The 21019-nt window shown below is 36.1% G+C and overlaps 2 protein-coding genes across 3 annotated transcripts in view; one reads left to right on the forward strand and one right to left on the reverse strand.

Moving 5' to 3' along the window:
* The window catches only part of LOC127988579 (DNA-directed RNA polymerase, mitochondrial), a 51180-nt gene extending 37006 nt beyond the window's left edge, over positions 1-14174 (reverse strand). The window contains exons 1-6 of one of the 2 annotated variants that reach the window (XM_052591357.1): positions 13939-14172; positions 13436-13534; positions 11585-12432; positions 10330-10463; positions 5712-5898; positions 787-936 (exon numbers count right to left, since the gene is read on the reverse strand). In XM_052591357.1, the coding sequence (XP_052447317.1) occupies positions 787-936; positions 5712-5898; positions 10330-10463; positions 11585-12432; positions 13436-13534; positions 13939-14080 (1560 nt within the window). In that variant the 5' untranslated portion in view covers positions 14081-14172. Of the gene's footprint in view, positions 1-786; positions 937-5711; positions 5899-10329; positions 10464-11584; positions 12433-13435; positions 13535-13938 lie in introns of both variants that reach the window. The other variant, XM_052591358.1, reaches the window with a different exon arrangement.
* Positions 14175-19539: 5365 nt separating this feature from the next.
* Positions 19540-21019, forward strand: part of LOC127988581 (fibroblast growth factor 22-like) — a 28690-nt gene continuing 27210 nt past the window's right edge. Inside the window, exon 1 of the mRNA XM_052591360.1 lies at positions 19540-20460. Coding sequence (XP_052447320.1) covers positions 20124-20460 — 337 coding nt within the window. The 5' untranslated portion in view covers positions 19540-20123. The remainder of the gene's footprint in view (positions 20461-21019) is intronic.

The following is a 21019-nucleotide window of genomic DNA, read 5'->3' on the forward strand; positions in this document are numbered from 1 at the left end:
CACAGGGGACCTTTCTCGTGAGGGAACGCAGACAGAGGAGCAAATGCCAGTTTAAAAAGAAGCTGGATTGTGGGAATATGGATACTTTTAATGCATGAGCTGGAAACTTTCAAAAATGTCTGCGTTTAGTCAATGGATCATAGCTTAGGTGCAAATCTGGATCCTAAAAAAATATAACTTATTAACTATTGAAGGGAAAAATCTCCCACACATCTGTATGCGATTTTGAAAGTCCTCTTTATGGTAGTTTGCTATGTTTGGGGTTTCCCACTGTGCTTGTTTCAGAGAACCCAGTCATAGCAATATTAATTCTGGCCCATAAACGGACATAAATAATTTGGAGTAGGGAAAAGTGGGGTAACCTGTGCCACTTTTTACTTATGCTGCCCTCTAGGCCAAGAGCAATAAAATAAAAACCAATATAAATTATAAAAAAAGTTGTTTCCAACTAGGAGAAAGTTCAGTCATTGTGGAATATGAGAAAACAAACTACATTCCCATCCAATATTTTACAGCATATTATTCAATTTTACATAAACCAGCCAAAAATAAATAAATAATAATAAAAAAATGTCATTTTAACACAGAGAGGCTTTTATATCATCATTATTTACTGTACCTGTACCATTTTTTTTTTTTTTTTTGCATTGGCACATCTTACCCCAAAGCTGGCACACTTAACCCCACAGCTACCATTTTGGAAAAAAATAAATAAATAATGATTTTATAATCCATAGCTAATCTTTAGCCAAATTAACATATGTTTTTAAAATTGTGGATTCATACCATTTGGGCCATATTTTCGGTGACGGGCTTTAAGGCCTCCACGGAGTCAATAGTGATGGTAGTGGCCTTCTCCATACCCAGCTGAAGACTGAACCGGTCCTGCAGTTCTTTCAGGCTGAAGTCCAGTTTAGGATACGTGGCACCTTCCCTCTGAAACACAAAAGATGGGAATGAAGTTGTAAAACCATAAATTAAATGCAAACCAAATGCACTTTGCTGCTTAGTTTATTAAAAAGAGGATTACCATCTGAGATTCAAATGTGGCTCTTTTACCTTTTAACTTTATTTATTAGTAACTATTTTATTGTTATATCTTATTTATGCTGAATTTCTAATGTAAAATTGTATTAATTTTAAACTTCTAGATATATTTTTTTTAATTGTCCTAAATTGACGTTAAACTGACGGTTCTACTTTTAATGATAACAGTAAATGATTGCATTACATTAAAACATTTGCTTTGATACTTTAACTTTTTAGTAACAACTGTAGTAGTATAATTTCAAAATGCTGACTTTCCAATGCATACATTTATTTTTTAACAATTATTTTTTTTAATTAATTGTACTAAATTAATGTTCTAAATTGACAGCCTTAATATTAACATACTAAGTATGATCATAATTGCATAATATTATAACATGCTGGCACAACCAGTGTGTTTTGTATGTCTACAAAATCATAAGAGAGCTCAAGACGACCCGCTAAATAATGAGCGCTGAGAATCTCTCATCGCCGGAGGCTCTAAGTTCAATATTACTGGCTCCGTATAACTGGATATGAAGGCTGAGAGGGTTTAAATCTCATTAGGATAAACAAAAAAAACGATCATTTATTTGACTGCCAATTATGGAGACTATTTACTTCAACCTTTCACAGGCTGCACACTTTGTTATGAGGCCCAATCGAAAGATGCCACGGCACATTATTGCCCAATTAAAGAACTAAACATCATTACGTTTAAGTGCACTTATATATTTAAAAGAACCAAGAAAACAAGATAGCTAAAATTACCATACGAATGTCAAATGTGTTTATTCGGTTTCGTAACTTCCATGTACGGCCAATTAAAGTCTAGTGAGGTTGAACAGTCCCACTCTTGCGGGTCTGGCCGGCAGCCAAATGTGTGGCTGCATTAAATACGAACTGTAAATACAGCATATATTATAGCAACAGCTTGCTAAGTGGTGCAGAGATCGTGTTAATGTGGGCTGTGCGTTGACATGTGCAGTCATTTATTATTCTAAGGGAGGCATTGGCGGCCAGCACAGACATCTGGGAATTATCGCCAAACACATCATGGAAGGGCTATGACAGAACAGGTCAGCCGGAGCGTTAATATTTGCGAGGAGAGAGCGACTGCTAAATCTATCCTCAATAGAGATCGCATGGACGCCAGCCAAAGCAAGCACAAAGATTGTGGAGGGATAAATCATGCCCATGGCGATGACTGCTAAAGCCCGACTAGGCAGAACACAAGATGCAGTGTTGTGTACAGTAGGGCTCGTCTCGGCAGAGGCCCATATTTCCACAAAGCCACAACCCTGACAGGGAGAAGCACGTGTGGTGACCTCGGTGTTAGGGATGTGTCATCCTAGTCTTCAATGATTTAGTGAGGTTGTGCGAATAAAGGATGCATTGGGAGGCAAGAAATGCCATTTATGGCAATGAGGCAACATCTCAAACTATCTTAACCTGGTGCACACAGCACGACTTTAAATGGGATGAATTGGTGGTATTTCCTCACTTAGTGCTTTATGATGGCCAATTATTTGCCTTGATGAAACTTTAATAGTGAGTTTTGACGGTGACAGTGGCCTTTTTTCCCCTCTGAAAGCGAAACTTATTTTAGAATATTTTCTTGCCATGAATTTATCTGACCATGGACTAAAATTTGTCACTGGTCAATAGTCAATCATGAAAATAGTTCTACGTCGATGAATTTATGGATTGATGGATATATGTTGATCTGTTAATTAAAAATTATATTAAAAAAACATTTCTTAAATCACAAAATTAAAAAAAATTGACAACATCAAAACAACTATGTTTAAAACAACAACAACAACAAAAAATCTAATTAAACACCAGAAAACTACTTCAAGCAGTATATTTAAACAAAATCTTTGACCTCATTTTCTTTTTCAATTATGAATATCGTACAGCCTGGAGTAAGCCCACTGTTTTGTTTTCGCTTTTATCTGGACAACAATCACAAATGAAACGAAAATGAAATAAAATTACTACAAAACATTAATAAAAACTAGCAAACAAAAAACAATAAAACAAAGCACAAGAAAGCAAAACAAAGAAAACCACAAAAAAAGGATGCAAAAATAAAAATAAATGCAAAGGAATAAATATTACAATAAAACTAAAATACATAAATAAAAATAAACAAGCAAAACAATAAAACAAAGCAAATCACAAAAAAGCGAAGTAAAAAAAAAAACATCAAACAAGAAAACTTCTGCCAGCAAAATGTTTAAAAGCAAAGTTGCTAACATAAATTGCTAACAGAGTTTATTTAATGCTTTGTGATTTGTAGTATTTTCATCTCAGACCTTCGCATGACCCAGTTCTTCTATACTTTCCAGGAAAGTTTTCATTCTAGGTGTTAGGAAGTGGGGTGTGGGTTACAAATGGGCTCATGTGCACCTGAGGCAATGAATCAGTTGGGGAAAAAGAGGAGATGGCGGGGAATTGGTTGTGGGGCAGACTGGCCCAATAACACCCCTCAGTGTGCCCAAAAATAGAGTGGGCACCTCTGTTTGAAGGAATTATATAGCAGATGACAGCTGACATGGCAGTGAAACTCTTCATTTTGACACACAAGACAAGTTCAGGCAGGTCTTTTAATGCTGACAGAGAAGACAGGTATATAGTTTTATGAAAAGCACCACCTGTTTTATGGTATTATCAACCTTCACTTCAAATCCAATTTAGCAGTGCAATTAACCTGTTTTACAACCAGATCCCTAACAGTTCACAATGGAGATTTAAAGCAAAAGTTCATATCTATAAATGGAACACCCTAACATAAAGAAAAAAGGACAACCAAATTTTTTATGGGTAGTAAAATATGTAGTCAAGGGAGTCGTAACAGCATAAACACTGCATATAATTAAAAATTCAGAAGATAAAATGAAAAACTGAATGAATAAAAATTACAAAGTTAATTTTATCAATACAATATGATAAAGTAAATGTTATTATTAAAAATATAAATATAATATATAATGATGAGGAGTATAAAATAAAATAAAAACACATGTATTTTTATATTAAAAAAACTTTACATTCAAAAGTTTGCATTTTTATTTAAATATATTTATATATCAAGGAAACAAAGCTTTACAAAGTAAAAATATTTATTTAATATAAATGCCGTTTTTTTTTATTCTAACTTTCTATTCTAATCAAATGTTTCTTGAGCAGCAAATCAGCATATTAGAATGATTTCTGAAAGATCATGTGAGACTGAAGACTGAAAATTCAGCTATGCCATTACAGAAATAAACTCAAATTCTAGATATATTTAAATACAAAATATGTTAAATTGTAATAATCTCACAAATTTCACAAATACATTGTTTTTACCATATTTTGATAAATAAATGGAGACATGGAAAAATTAAGATGTTTATATATATATATATATATATATATATATATATATATATATATATATATATATATATATATATATATATATATATATACATATATTAAAGGGGTCATATGATTTTTTTTTTAATCATTATTGTGTGTATTTGGTTTTGTAGAATAAGTTGACATGATTTAATGTTAAAAAAACACAATTTTTCAAATACTGTGCATTATTGTAGGTCCTCTATCCCCCCGTGTCTCTCAAACTCGTCGTTTTCTACAAAGTCCCTCCTTCCGACAAGCGCAGTCTGCTCTGATTGGCCAACTGACTCAGTGCATTGTGATTGGCCGAACACTGCAAGCACTAGTCAGAAATGTAACACCCCTTTCCATAATCACTATCACTAGCTTCATCTTTCAAAATAAATGTAAAGACAATAAATAAAGTCCTTAGTTTTACAATCGGTTCAAGCCTGAAAGGGGAAAAGAGTCACATGACAGACACAGTGATGAAGCTCGTATGTGTTTGCAGTACACAAGCCATGGACGGTTAAGACAGCTGACTTCACTGTGTCATCCTCTCTTTCTCTCTCTCTCTCTCTCTCTCACTCACACACTCACACACACGCGCACACACACACGCACGCACGCACACGCACGCACGCACACGCACACACACACACACACACACACACACACACACAGATACTATTGGTAAAACTAAGCATTTGAACTTTCAATAGCAAATACTTAAACTAATAACAAAACAAACTTACAGTAGCAGATTCAGAAGCGGCAGCCTGTCTTAGTCAAGTCAGAATGACCTCCTCTCATAGGTTCATGAAAGGTCGTCCATAAAATGCGTTGCTGTTCTGTTCTAAGTAATCTTAAAGATGCCTAAATGCATCTACTTTCAGAAGAACAAATATAGAGCTTTTGCTTTCGCCTACACACAGCATCTCCCTGACACGACTGCTTTAACACTAACTGTAGTTACAGAAACCATGTCTTCTTTCTTTGCATGAACATTTGGGCAGCATTATACAAATATTTCCACATAGTGACGTAGACATGTGGGACGTCTTTGAATGAGCTGTTTCAGGAGGGCGTGGCCGAGTCTTAACTTTGATAAAGACTATCTCTTTGGATTTGAGACTTTAGTCTTTGCCACTTCACAGATCTTCTTCATGCACCAAGAGCTTATAACACTCCAAAGTTTAAATCTTTAAATCGTATCATATGACTCCTTTAAGAATACTACTTATCCAAAACTTTTGAAAAGTAATAAAACATAATGTAATATAATGTAATGGTACCTCAGCATAAAACTGTTTCACCAATGGCAGGGAGCAGACAGGCTGATCTTTGGATGCACTGGGTTGGTATTCAGGGTGCACCACACGGACGGCCCTCAGAACCATTTCTCTTTCATCCTTTTTAAACACACACTGTCTGAACACGTCATCCACGGACAGGCCGTCCACTTCCATCTGCTGCAGACACCTGTGTGGACCAGAAAAGAGACGATTATATTTCACAATAAACATGTATTTGAAGCTGAAGTCTTATTTATTTCATTGCCAATTTCTAATACCAGATAAATATGCTCTTCTTGTTTCAAATTCACAGCAATTGTGGACTAAATTCCCAGGTGAAGCCACTTGTTTTTTAAAAATGAATGAAAAGGTGGATGGGAACGGCCTTATAATGAGAAAACTTCCACGACCGCAGCACCTGGGCTCATAGAGCGGAGACTGGCGGGGTGTCGGAGTGGAATATCAAATATTTGCATTGACACGGAGCGCCTTCGAACAGAACGTTCTGCTCCCTCTGGTAGTGGGTGTCAGGTAGGCCACTGCCATATGTCCAAGAATTACAAGGCTGTGTTTATTCGAACAGAAAAAGTGTGAATAAAGTCAGCTGGAATGCTCACTGTTGATGTAGAGCTACGTTCCTGTCGTGGACAGAATACAAATTACAGCACTCTGGAAGAGAGAACGAGTTTGTGCCAGAGAGAATAAGGAAGGAATGGTTGACGACAGACTACCAAAATAATTGAAAAAAGTTCTACCAAATATGAAAATTTGCTGAACATTTACTCACCTTCATGGAATCTGAGATGTAGATATCTATAGAAATTTAGCATTACATTACTTGCTCACCAATGGATCCTATGCAGCGAATGGGTGCCGTCAGAAACAGAGTCCAAACAGATGATAAAAACATCACAATAACCCACAAGACTTTAAATAACATCTTGTGAAGTGAAAATTCACATGGTTGCAATAAAATGACCCTATCATCAAGGAGCTTTAACTTCGAGCTATTTATTGCATTTATAATCTATAATAACGCTTCTTCCAGTAAAAAAAAGTCCTCTCATATCCACAAACACATTTGTTTAGAACTGTTTTCATTCATAAACAGTGTTTGATCTGTGCATATTTCTCTTCTGATTCAGACGAGACAACTTTTTCACTGAAGGAAACATTATTTCAGATTATGGACTTGTATTTTGGTTAAAGACAACTTTACGATAGATTATATCACCAGCTTTTTGCTAAACAAGATGTTAATTGATGGACTGGAGTCATGTATATTACTTGTGGATTATTGTGATGTTTTTATCAGCTGTTTGGACTCTCATTCTGACGGCACCCATTCGCTGCAGAGCATCCATTTGGTGTGCAAGTGATGTAATACTAAATGTCAAGATCAGAGAAACAAGCACATCTATATTTTCGTGAGTGTTTTTTAACAAATTTTGGGTGAACTATATCTTTAAGTAACATCCAAAGCTCCTATTTCTAGCTCAGAAAAAAAAAAAATACAGAACTGAAACGATTTCAACAAACCTGGAAATACTTCTTCAACATGAACCACACCTTAGAAAGTCTATAAACCAATAAGAATCGTGAATCCAACAGTGCTGTGGGTATTAGTTGTAAACTAGTGGATTAAGCACATTTAAGGAGATCTTTTACATTACTGGGAGGCTGCAGGACAGACTGGGTTATTCCTAAACCTCTGAGAATTCAGTGATGGTTTCCAAAGCAACAGGCTTCATTGGGCGTGAAATGCATAGAAGATGTGTCATCAGTACCCTCTATTGGGCGCACAGCGAGCAGATAAAGCCACCAAGGGCAATGCGAGGCCTTGAGAAAGACATGCCTTTACCCTTCCCTTCTTGTGCGTGACAGAGGAACAATCGCATCATTACCTCCTGAGGGTTTCATTCAATGCTCTTGTAACTGTTAAACCTTCCGCTGATGCAAATGCAATTAGGAGAGGCGGAAAACTCTATATCGAGGTAATCCTGAAGCATTCTTTTAAAGGCTGATCTCTTGTTGGGGACAAAGGAAGTTGATAAATATAGAGGTCAATGAGAGTTAGGGTTTCTGTAGAGCGTTCAAAACGCTGCTTTCGTTGCATTTGTCAAAACAAATGTCTATGCAAAAGCGTTAAGCCTTTGTTTGGCCGAGCAAAACTAAGTGGAGTAAACCTTACAGTAGGTGGCATATTGCATGCGATTTTGGATTGCACAAAAAATCAGTACCGATAATCGTTTGATACTGAATATAACAAAATATTAAATATCGACCAACTATAAAAATATATATTTAATTGTATATGTTAATTTCCAGATTTTTTTTATTTATCTCATGTAATCCAAATCGATATAAATTTTTCATACATTAGGTGTTCTTTTAGTATTATTTATTAGTGCAGTCACTAATGTCAATTAATCACATCCAAAATACAAAATAATAATAATAATAATAATAATAAATAAATAAAAATAAAATTTTGTTTACATAAACACTTTTTGGGGGGGATTTTGGATACGATTAATCTCTAGCACGGTCAAAAGATTAATCGCAATTAATCACTTTCAAAATAAAAGTTTTGTTTATATAATATGTTTATGTGCACTGTACACATTTATGTATATGTATATATAAATACACACACATACAGTATATATTTAGAAAATATTTACATGTATATATTGATATTTATATTATATATAAATATTTTTTATATACTAATAAAAGTTTTCTTAAATATATACCTGCATGTGTGTGCATTTATATATACATAATAAATATGCACAGTTCACATACACCTATTATGTAAACAATAACTTTTATTTTGAAAGCGATTAATCGCGATTAATCTTTTGACCGTGCTAGAGTCAGCAATTTCAGACACATGCACCTTGTCAAAGTTTCCAGGTTTTAATCTATTCTTTCGACACTGACAGCTCTTAGGGTTATGTTGACGCTTACATTACCGGCTACGGACTACACTGTTCTTACAATCTCAACAACAGTGAACGGCTGGTCCTAAAGATCGCGATTTGAAACAAAATGTGCAAAGAATACGACAAGCTCGGATTGCAGCGAAAGATGCAACAACCGTGCTGCATGACAGCTGAAAGACAAATTGAAACTGTGGCAAGGAGAACAAAGAGAGACAGATGGGTAAAAAATAGGCTCCTCTGGGGTTTGTAGAAAGAAGACTACCCCTGCACAACAGTGTGTGTTTGCCATCAGCTTACAGTGATCGATCACCTATCCAGCTGCCACAAGCCTCCCTGCACCTGTCCCTCTGTGCTGTCATTGGACGGCACCACATGTACCTCAGCAGTCACTCTTAGCACTAATCAAAAGCAGATACTTTGCATTAGGCTTTGCAGACGCACAAAAGCCTAATATAACCAATTAGATCACCTAAAACAGTTACAATGCGGTAACTAAACAAACAGCTAAAGATGGAGCACAAAGGCAACAACTGTCTGGTGGATTTAAAACCAACGTGAAACTAATTTTAATACGTTTAGCAGTTGCGTCCAAATTAAAATATACACTACTGGTCAAAAAAAAGTCTCTTAAACTTCCCAAGTCTGCATTTATTTAATCAAAAATACAGTAAAAATATTGTGAAATAACTTTAGATTCAGCATTTTGAAACACTGAGACGGATTTCAAAATATTTACTTTTGTGTTCCATAGTAGAATGAATAATAAAAATAATAATAAATAATCACAATTACATTTGGATTATAAATACTCCAAACACTATATATATATTATTCTAATACATATTAAAACACAAAAAATGTATAAAATATTTATAGTAAATGAAAAAGTGATAGCCCTAATGACCGCTTAATATATGTGACAATGTAAAAGTGAGGCAAAAACCCCCCCCAAAAACACCGATTTGGCCTTTTTTGATCTGGCCTCATTCTGTCAAGGACCTCATCGTATAAATGCAATTGAGTAGGTGTTCATCTGCTAAATTCTTCCACCCAGAGATGAGCAGCACACAAAACAAATAGATGACCAGAGAGAAAATGGCGGTCCACTGAGTTAATGCTCTTTAGATGAATGACCACAATTTGAATTTCTATTTTTGGACACGGTCAAGGCAGGCTCAGAATAATCCTATAGTGAAATGGATGAATGGATCGGATCATGGGGGATGCATTCATAAAAAAAGCATATATATGAGCCTCATTTCGAATTTGCATGTTTATCAATTTAATTTGGATTCTTAAAGGGAATATAAAGAGAATGGAGGAGTCTTTGATACACATGAATTACTGCACACTGCAACACTGACATCTAGAGACACAGTCTGGAACTGTCAATCCATTAAACAATGTGACAGTCCTATTATTGAATATTTTAACACTGAATGATTCTGTCATCATTGTACATTTCTAACTGTTCCAAAAACCCCTCCGACTTTATTCACCCCAAAATTATATATGTATATGGTTTTCTTTTTTCCCTTTTGATCTTGCAACAAGTAATGACCATATAAGAAACTTTAAGAAACCTCCTCTTTTCAAACTAGTGATGCAAGGTCTGTTGGATTCACCTATGTGATAGGAATACACTGTACATAAATTAAGTAAGTGTTTACCTTTTTATGATCCATGTTTGGCACTCAGGCATGCGGCCCATACACTCCAGAGCAGCACTGTAAGACGAAACGTTGGGTTTCAGACCTGCTTCTTCAATCAGAATGAACAAGCGACGAATGTGATTGAAGGAACCCTGCAAATCAAAGTTAATAATGCCTTTAAATAGAGCATTACAAAACAATACTGCAAAATTATAAAACATGTCAGCACTGATGGCCTCGTGGGACAGTGTGCTGATATACAGAGCCATTGTGTTTCGAGTGTCCCGAGCTCGAGTCCCAGCTAGTGGACCTTTCCCGATCCCATCCCCCTCTCTCTCACCCACTTCGCTTTCTTTTGACCTATACTGTCCTAACTAAATAAAGGCATAAAACGCCATAAATAAATATATATAAAAAAATCTATTAAATTATAAAATATGTAAACCTAAAGGGAAATACTGAAAAATAATAAAACACTTAAAAAAAAGGCGATAGAACAATCAATATCCTAAAAAATATTGAGGAATTATTAAATAAATAAATAAAGACAAAATAATTTCGCAAAATATAAGATGTATATATGTGTGTGTGTGTGTGTGTGTGTATATATATATATATATATATATTTATTGACAACAACAACAAAAGTACCTTTTTATTAATACAGTACGTTTAAGAGATACTGGACCCTGACATACCTATCATTCAATAGTTTGGGAGGATTTTATATATATATATATATATATATATATATATATATATATATATAAATTTATACTTTCAAGACAAATGATAAAAGTTGTTCTTTTGAAATTTCTATTCATCAAATAATTCAGGGAAAAAAAATGTGGCACAATTTTCATGAAAACATTAAGCAGCACAACTGTTTTTAAGACTGAAAATAAGAAGAAATGTTTCCGAACATCGGAATGAATTCTGAGCGATCATGTGACACTGAAGACTGCAAGTAATGTCTGCTGAAAATTGAGCATTGCCACTACAGGAATAAATTACTTTTTATAATCTATTTGAAAAAAACAAACAAACAAACAAACAAAAACAGCATTTAAAATAATGAAATATTTCTGCAGTATTACTTTTTTTATTTTATTGATCAAAATGTGTAAAAAGAGAGATGCAAATGGATCATCATTAGATTAACATCATTACGAAGTTTACTATATTTTCAATCATTTCGTTTTGTAATTTGGTCACTATATTTTTGATTAAAAGGGGTTAATATAATGTAAAAAGAGAGATGCTTAATACATACTCTTTTGGCCCACATCCTCATCACGATGTTGTAGGTGCTGATAGACAAGTGCGTGCGTTTGGATAACTGTCGATGATGAGACAGCAGGCAGCTCTGAGCTCGAGTTACATCATCGATGAAAACACACGCCTCCAGGTAACAGCGGATTCTGAGCTGAGGATCTCCATAGCGGTTTCCTTCCTTATCCTCCAGAAGCTTTTCAGGAGCACTCAAGCTCTGCTGGTCCATTTCATTGTCTACATCAAACTCCTCTACCACTTCAAATTCTTTATCTGCCAGTTTCTCTTGTGTAGACATCTCAGAAACACTGCCAGCCTCACTGCTGGAGATCTTTTGCACTCCTGAAAACCTTACGGCTAAACTTTCTGAGACTCTCGAAACCTTCTTTTTAGACTTTTTTTGCACAGAATCGACTTTGGAGGATGTTGTGGTAGACGCAGAGGTCTTGGAGTCTTCTCCTTTAGTTCTTGTCTCACTTATTTTGCCTGTTGTGATGGTCTTTGTAGATGTACCAGGACGCATCGAACTCCCTTTGCTGTTTTTACCCACAACGGGCTTGTCGTGCGTTCTGTGTGAAGTTTGTTTTTTGGGATTAATCCACCTTTCGCGCTTGAGTTTCTCCATCCAGCGACTTGCGTGAGCTTTGGAAGGCATGACTCCTTCAGTTCCACCTTTTTTTGCAGACGGCCCACTTTTAAGCATTTCTGCTTTTTCTCCTGGCAAGTTCTTTTGACTATTCCCAGGTGATGTTTTCTTTATTTTCTGCTGCGTTTTGATGATTTGCACCTTTGAATGTTTGACGTCTACAACGGCGTCGGATTGCAGCTGTTGGATTCTGGCCTCCAGAACTGTGGAAAAAATGTTAAGAGAAAAATGTAGTGCACATGACAGTATTATGCAACTTTATTTTACTTAAAATGAACTTCTATTAATGTATATTAAGTTAAAAAAATTCTAACTTAATTTTTTATCTTATGTCACCTGCTTGAGTGTTTAAATCAACACATATCAAACTACATGGATTCAGTACACTCACATAAAGTAATACAAGCATAAAAGATGAAAAGGGTTTTTCAAGCATAAAAGCAATATAATTTTAATTACATTAAGATGTGTTTCCTGCTTAATTTAGGTGTTGTTGTTTTTTTTAAACTCTAAACTACTCACTTAACTTGCATATATTATGTCTTCTATCTATCTATCTATATTATATATTGTAAATTTATTTTGGTGCTCACACCTAAATGTGAAATAAAGCAATATACGCATCAAAGATGAAAAGGGTTTTGCAAGCGTAAAAGCAATATAAGTTCAATACATTTTTAAAATGTGTTTTTTTAAAACAAAATTTACATTAGCACGTTTCCTGTTTAATTTGGTTGTTGCTCTTTTAAACTCTAAACTACACACTTTACTTGGATATATAATGGTTTCTATGTATTTAAAAAAAAACATTGTAAATTTAATTTGGTCTTTGACCCTATTCAGCAAAACTTGCTTGATCATTAGTGTCATTGTAAAATCTAAGCTATAATATCACACAGCTCTGTATGTAAAATAGGATATATACAGTATAATAAGTATACAACTTCATTTGCATACATAAACTGACATAATATATAGCAAATCTTAATTGCTGGAATGCTTTGAAAGGGTCTGTATTGTGAAAAACGCTGCATAAATAAAACCGACTTAGCCTGAAATTAAAATTAAATAAATATTACCCAACCTCAAATCATAAAGCCAATTTGCTCTTTGGAGAAAAAAAACAACCTAAAACCGTCTGTTGTTCTCTTATAACATCACTGATTAACATTAGATTCATAATCATAAGTGGAAAATATACCATACCATCCAACAATTGAGACTGTTCACAGAATCTTTTCTTCCCATCCTCCTTCTTAGCAATGGCTGAATAGTGTCTTTGGTAAATTGTAGCCCATGTTTTGTCTGAAAAAAAATGACAGATAAAACGGTGACCTAAAAAGTTTACCAACTCTATTGTGTGAATTTGGTGCTGGAATACAAAACGAGACATAACACCTAATACAACAAACAATATACACGGACATAACAGATCTAGAGTATATATACATCAAAGGGAGACCGAAAACGTGCATAAAGACGTTACAATCATCAAACTTTTTGAACTATGCCAGACTGTAAATTATTTTTGAAAGCCTTCTTGACATTGAGAAATCATCGATGTAAACAAGTCAATACTTGACTTTTTGAAGTGCACATTTCAAAGTACTTTTGAAATATATACCTGATCTAAAACACGTGACAGATTTAATGTGATTTGAAGGGCAAGACAGATGAAGGATGACAATAACACTGTTTCATTACGCTACCTTGTATCTGTCTCTCTCCGTTACTCCGTATTCTGAGACACAGGTGGCAATAATCGCCATTCAGAAATCTCTGAACACTTCTGTCAACCGCAAAACTGCGAGTTAAAGCAGCAGAGTAGGCACACAGTCTCAAAAGTGACATGTTGTCATAGTTTTGACACACCGCGTTCTCTGGTGCAGAAGGCCGCCATTGTGTTCAGACCTGACTAGTTCATAGGCGATACGAGGAGTTCTGACATCGAAGAGCGACGAGCAGATCGAACAAACTTCATCTTCACGTAGGAAGAAACACATGGTACTGTAGCATACATCTCATGTAAGCTGTATTCCATTGGCATTTAATCACTTATTTCATATAAGCTTTAGGAAATGTTTTAAACGCAAGGGGAAAATAGGGGACAAGTCGACTTTTTATGTAATCAGCTACAAAAACCTTGTTATATAAAGGATTACGTTGTTTCAACCTGAATTTACTTTCTAATTATCTTTATTATACTAAATATACTTATGTTAGGCTAAGAATAATAATTAAAAAAAGATAGCATTTTTCTTTTGGTGAAGGCTCAGTTTGACAGCTTTTGTTTGTAGCCTATATATAATATTCAAACTATAACAATATGAAAAAAGCAGTTTCTTTTAAGTGTTAAGATATTAAACGATTTATTTGAAAAAAATGATATGCGATTTAAAAATGCCTGTGTTGGTTAGAAACTGTACAGTAGATGGCGAACTTTGTCAAGTTTCACGCGGTCCTGTAGGCTACAAGGTCACTCACTATGCGCGCGCCTCAGTATTTGCCGCGCAAAGCAAGGGTAGGCTACACAAATGTGTTCCTCAGTTTTCCACTTTTCGACTTTATGCGCCGTGTTCCTTTGTTCTGTGAGGCACGAAACTTAATATTTGTAGGTAAATATGCTATTTTCTGTGTGTTTGAGAGATTTAGGCCTAGGTAATAGTTTGGAATATTTAAATACATTAAATACATCTTTGGATGCGTGTTGTTATTTGAACAGTAAATCTGTCCCTCTGTTTGGCTGACTGAACTTATCACTAATTAAATGTTTGTATCAATTAAAAATGAAAACGGTTGATGAGTGTAACAAATAAAGTTAGGTTAGATCACTAACTTAGATCACTAAGATTTTTCAATTAATACGTTCATTCAGCAAGGAAGCATTAAATTGATCAAAGGCAACAGGAAAGACTTACATTGCTATAAAAATTATATGTCAAATAAATACTGTTCATCTTAACTTTCTATTCATCTAAATATTATGTCAGTATTGATAATAATAATGTTTCTTGAGCACCCTGATTCAGTGATTTTTAGATTTTTGATTTCTGTGTTGATCATGTGACAGAATTTGTTGCTAAAAATTCAGCTTCGCCATCACATGAATAAATGATTGAATACTGTATTTGTAATCAATTAACTGCATAAAAGAATCATATTAACCCCAATTAAGGGCTATTTAACATCATGTAATTAGGCTCTCTGTAATGTTTTTAAGTTTTTAAATATTTCAGTAAAATGCATTTATATCAACAGTTCGATGACAGTCATCAAAGCAAGTTGTGCATATCTAGTAGGTGGAGATCAGACGTTGTTTGTTGCTACAGTTCACAGGGTCACCTTTCTGACAGGACCATTTGATGCTTCAAGCTCTGGTGTGACAGTCATTACTGGGTGACTGGCTGTCAACAAAAGGAGAGAAGAGAGCCATTCAGGAACCTAAAAATAACTTCAGGACAAGGCTGCCATTCTATGGGAGTCTGATATTCAGACTATTTTGCACACCTATATGAAGAGTGTGTTTCTTTCTTTTTAGAAGTAGGAGCTGCTTTTAAAATGTTCACTTGATTAGCCAATGCTTCATGCAAGTATGACTTGAGGTTTTGGAAAAAGGACAGTCAAAAAATTTCAGGAAAGGGAAAAATTCTCGCTCTGATTTTAGTCTTCTAAACATACCAATGCTAGGTGTATTTTACAACCACATTGAGAGGGTTAGCCTACCGTTATGCAACACATTTAGGAAAATCTCTCCTCACCTGTCAATACTGATAATTCAGAGTCAATGCTTAAGTTAAAATATGAAAATAAATAAATAATATCCTCAGGTCATTTGAAGGCAGATTTGTTTGAGTTTCTACAGTTAGTACCAAATATCTCCCACATCTGACACATATCTCTTTGATTATCGCTAATGATGAAAGTCCACCATTCATATCCGCCATTGTTCTTTCTTTAAAAAGTAACATTCCAGTTTATCAGGTGTAGATCTCTGTCAACTATCCAGAGAGGACGAAGACTCTCAGGAGCTGTTGATCAGATAGACTGCCCAATTATCACTGGTTTCGGCTACAATGGACAATGGTCACGAAGCAGGAAATGCAAATAGGCTTGTTGTAGATTGATCTTCAGTTTTGGCGGCCAGGGACAGATCCTGAATTAGAAACGGATGTTTATGCAGGCGGCCGCACAGTGTGGCACTCTGGTTATCTCGGCCACCTGCGTCGGAGGAATATAGCAGGAAGTCTGTGGTTGAGATGATTGTTTCAAAGTACATTGCCTAACTGCAGTGTGACAGTGTGATTCACCACAATCTTATTTCACAATAAGCCAATAATTTGGGAGTGGCAAAATAACTAGACCATGGACTATGTGTTATGAAGAATTAAATAAAGGCTGATGCCATTTATTGTAAGTTATAAATGTCAACTGAGGTAGTCTGAAGTGAAACGGAGACCAAGTTTGTGTTGGTAGTGGATGATGGAGGGGGACTGGAAGAGACTCCGTATGTTAGCAGAAGAGAGAAACAATTAATAATGGGAGCTATTAGGGGGAGCTTGTCGGTGCAAAGAGGGAGGTTGGGTTTCAGGCCTTTTTGGAGGACTTTGATGGTACAAAACAGGCCTCATTACTGAGATATTATCTCCATTCATACACTTCCAGAGTTGATGGGAACCCTACTGGGAAAGATTAGGTTCCTTACGCCAGTGAACATCCCACATGGCCGGACAGATTTTCTCAGCTCAGGGCGAAACCGTCATAGCGTGGCATCATGGGAGCAAAGCAGAGGCCTGTTGATGGCCAACGATGTGTGGAATTAGAGATCTTACTTTGACCTTTTCTCTGAGGTCATGTCAATCAAGATTAAGTTTTTCGATATCTGTAAAATATTTCAAGAATACTGTTCAAAATTTGGGGATCAGTAACTTATTTTTAATGTTTTTAATAGAAATCTCTTAAGCATACAGGTAATAAAACAATACTATTGTAAGATATTATTACAATTGAAAACATGAATACATTTTTAAATGTAATTTATATCTGTGATGGCAAAGCTGACTTTTTAACTGTTAAATACTCCAGTCTTCAGAGTCACACGATCCTTCAGAAATCATTCTTAAGATTCTCACCAACTACATTTAAGGTTCCTTGAAAATTTTAGATCATGGCAGTTGTGCTGCTGTGTTCTGAATGTAAGAGCTGTGTTGTGGACCATCATTTAGCAGAGGGACAAGCATCAACATATCAGTTTGAGCAAGTTTATCATAACATCTGACATTCATATGGGCACAGAACTTTGTTCTTGAGATTCTAAGTGCAACATCTTATATTTCCCCTAAAGAATCTAATTACCATCAATTACCATCAATTTCCAAGGAAGCGGGGGCTGATCTTATGGACTTCCGGGGTCATTGAGTGTGCTGAAGGGGCACAAGATTGCTCATCCCGTATGTGCATGGAAGGGTACATCAGTAAAGTAGACAACAAGCAAGTCAAAAAAGAAAGAACAAAGTATAAGTTATTTACGTTTACAGTAGGTAAAAAATTTGCGTCACTTGGAATATTCTGTTTGGTGACTCTCCTGTTTCTGAATTCCACATTTCTGTTATGATCTAGACATAATGTTGACTTTCAAACTCAGCATTTGGACATTGTTTTTGAGACTTAAAAGATTAGAAATTATCTGAAAAAAAAAATGGCAATGGTGCTTTGTTGTGCACAACTTGTCAAGTTCTAGGTTTTTGGGAGTTGTTCAGGGCATTGCTATCTGGTTCCTAAGATGTTGTGAGTGATTTTAAGAGCATTGCTATGTGGTTGCTGTGGTGTTTTTGGTAATTTGTAGTCAAAGTCAATATATCCCATCTTCAAGTTTCTATTCGTGAATTTCCGGTCCTTATATACAGCTCAGGTAATCCAGCAATCATAAATCACATATCTCATTGTTTAGAAAATTATTACCTCTCCTGAATTAACTATGATCTGAGGTATTACACATGCCTGTAGAGTTAACTGAGCAGCGTGAGCTCAAAGTTTACTACTTACAATTAAAGCCGAGCGATGTGCAATGGTCGGGTTTAGATTTTTTTGGTGTGTTCCTCGAGAGTGAGAGCTCTGATTGGATGTTCAGTTTAGCAAACCAGTCATTCATACAGAGTGCAGAGAATTAAAGCAAAAGTGATGAAAACAAGCATGTGAATGAAGGTGGTACAGACAGAAGGCTGTATAAATGTTACATGATCTTTCCCAATCATTCTTAACGTGAATGATTTCGTAACAACATGAGCCGCTTAAAATTATTAAAGTTATTAATGTTACCGATATTCAAAATGGTAAGCAAGCGCTGCTTTGTTTACATTTCATATATCTGCGTTTATCTCGTATATCTTTGTTTCAGTTTCTCCTTTTGAATGAGAAATATATACTATTAATATCTGCTGATATGAACAGCTCATTCCACTCAGTCCTGCGCAGAACGCACGTGTTAGTTTGCTGCGGCTAAAGTCTGCGATGTGTTCCAGTGCAGCTTTTTGGTTCAACGCTGCTGAAATTAAAGATAGGGGTCCACTTCAGTTAGGTTTAATTGGGGATGAAGGACTAAGATGTATGAGACTAGAAAAAAAGACTAGGCTTTAGTAAAAAACCCAAAGGCTTATATGCCCAAGGAGAAGGGAATGACTGCGGGAAGCTGAAAAAGACTGCAGACTGCTGTCTCCATAGGCTTTTATGGGATAAGTATGAGTGCTAAAGCTTCAGAGACCCATTAGTTTACTAGCTACAGAGTGTGAAGTGACTTGTCCTGGTAAAACACACCTTCAAGAATATTTTCACCCTCTGCCCCTGGGCTGCACACGTCATTGAATACAGGAGGATATGAAAAGTATGTTAGTGTTTCAGAGCAGAGCATCATATTCACCAAGCTGACTCGAATGTCCATTGGGATAATCCACATACAAGTGCCATTACAGGTAAGGGAGACCTCATCTTTGTTGCTTAAATTTACTTATCAAACATAAATTATTACTTCTGTACATACTAAATTGGGTGTATTTATTACCTATAATTTGCCTGATGGCAACAGTTTATTATGGTTCAGGATGGGATGTAAAGTTAAATGGAACATCAGAGGATGATCAACTTCCTGAAGGGAAATAAATGACAGTACGATAAAAGGTAAACAATATTGAGAGTGACATTCACTCAAAGTGATTATGAATAATCCAGGCCCCACCCATCTCCTCTCAGTCCCCCGATGCAAGCCCTGCCCTGAATAAAATGCAGGAAAGGACTGAGCCACCCCACCAAAGAGCAGGAGTGAGAGAGAGAAAGACACCCATTTACAGCTTTACTGCCTTGTTGAGTCCGTCAGATTACTCTCACTGCCACCTCTATCTTATCCTCTCACTTTCTTTCTCTTAGTAGTCTTTTTGAAACATTCTCTTACACAGACACACAGGCTCTCACTGAAATAGATTCATTCAACTCAGCTCATTCACAGGCACAGGTCAGGCAGCCTCACATTTCACCTTGCTCTGCCCCTGGCTGAGAGGAGAGAGCCCTGCAAGGTGCAACCATCACACAGGACACAGGATCCCACATCTATATCAGCTTGGACTGAGGGACCTTGGTACTCCAGGACAATCTAACAAGACTGAGACATTTCTTTGGGATGGAATTGCAAAGTTCTCATTCATCATTCTGAAGAGCAAGACCAACAGACAGCTGTTTAAAAGACTAGAGTGATACACTTGAGTTTTAAATTGTTTACTTAGGATTTTTTTTTAACCCTCTATTCCCATGCTTCTGCCTATGGGTTCTGCGTGAGGCAGAGAACCCAGCGAATACCAGCATCATGCCGACTACTTCTGCAAGGTGCACCTTGGGAGTCTGACCCATCATGTTTAAATGGACACCTACTACCGTTGGTCTCCACTCTGACCTCACCTTTGCCGGCTCAGCCCTCCCTTCTTATCCTTTTCCCTTGTTATGCCTATCCCTGCTCTTTCTGGCTTGCTCCTCTCTTGGAGTTTGCCCACCTGCACTGGGGCATGAGCCCCTTCATGTGCTGGCACAAGGCACAAACTGCTCGTGGACACTGGAGCGGCACACGCGCAGCTACAACCACCTCGAGGGTGACGTCCGCCTTCGGCGCCTCTATTCCGCCAACAAGTTCTTTCTCTGCATCGACAAGACAGGCAAAGTGGATGGCACCCGTCGGAAGAATTACCCTGACAGTGAGTAGACGCCCAGTGTTTGTCTCCACTCATGTGTCCCTGCAGAAGGGAGTGGGGATTATTTGGTTTTTATGATCTTCCATTGACTCTCTTATCACTTGTGGTTTATGGCTCATTTATTCTTCTGCTCGTAGGATCAGAGTTTTATGAGTATGTACAAAGGTGTTTCAAGGTAGGATTTGTAATACGCAAAACACATAATTGGAAAATGTAGGCCCTTCCCTGTTATATTGGCTCGCAAAATACTATGATCTGAAATATGGAAGTCTGTCTCCACCCTAGAGAAAAGAAAAAAAAGAAAAAGGTAATTGTTCCTTTATCTACCATGATTGCAACTTTACATCTCTTTATTGCATTGTCATATCTTATAATTACGACTTCATATCTCTCAATGTGACTCTCAATTTTTACTTGTGACTTCTTGTTATTGTGACATTATGTCCCACTTTTCTCAATTGCTTGTTTAATTTTTTTTTTTAACTCAGAGGTGGAAACCTACTTCTTTATTTAAATAAGGTTAAGCAGGGGAATTTAACTTAAAAATAAATAGCAAATGATT

The sequence above is a fragment of the Carassius gibelio genome, chromosome B22 (genome assembly GCF_023724105.1).
Source record: "Carassius gibelio isolate Cgi1373 ecotype wild population from Czech Republic chromosome B22, carGib1.2-hapl.c, whole genome shotgun sequence".
In the NCBI taxonomy this organism is placed as follows: domain Eukaryota; kingdom Metazoa; phylum Chordata; class Actinopteri; order Cypriniformes; family Cyprinidae; genus Carassius; species Carassius gibelio.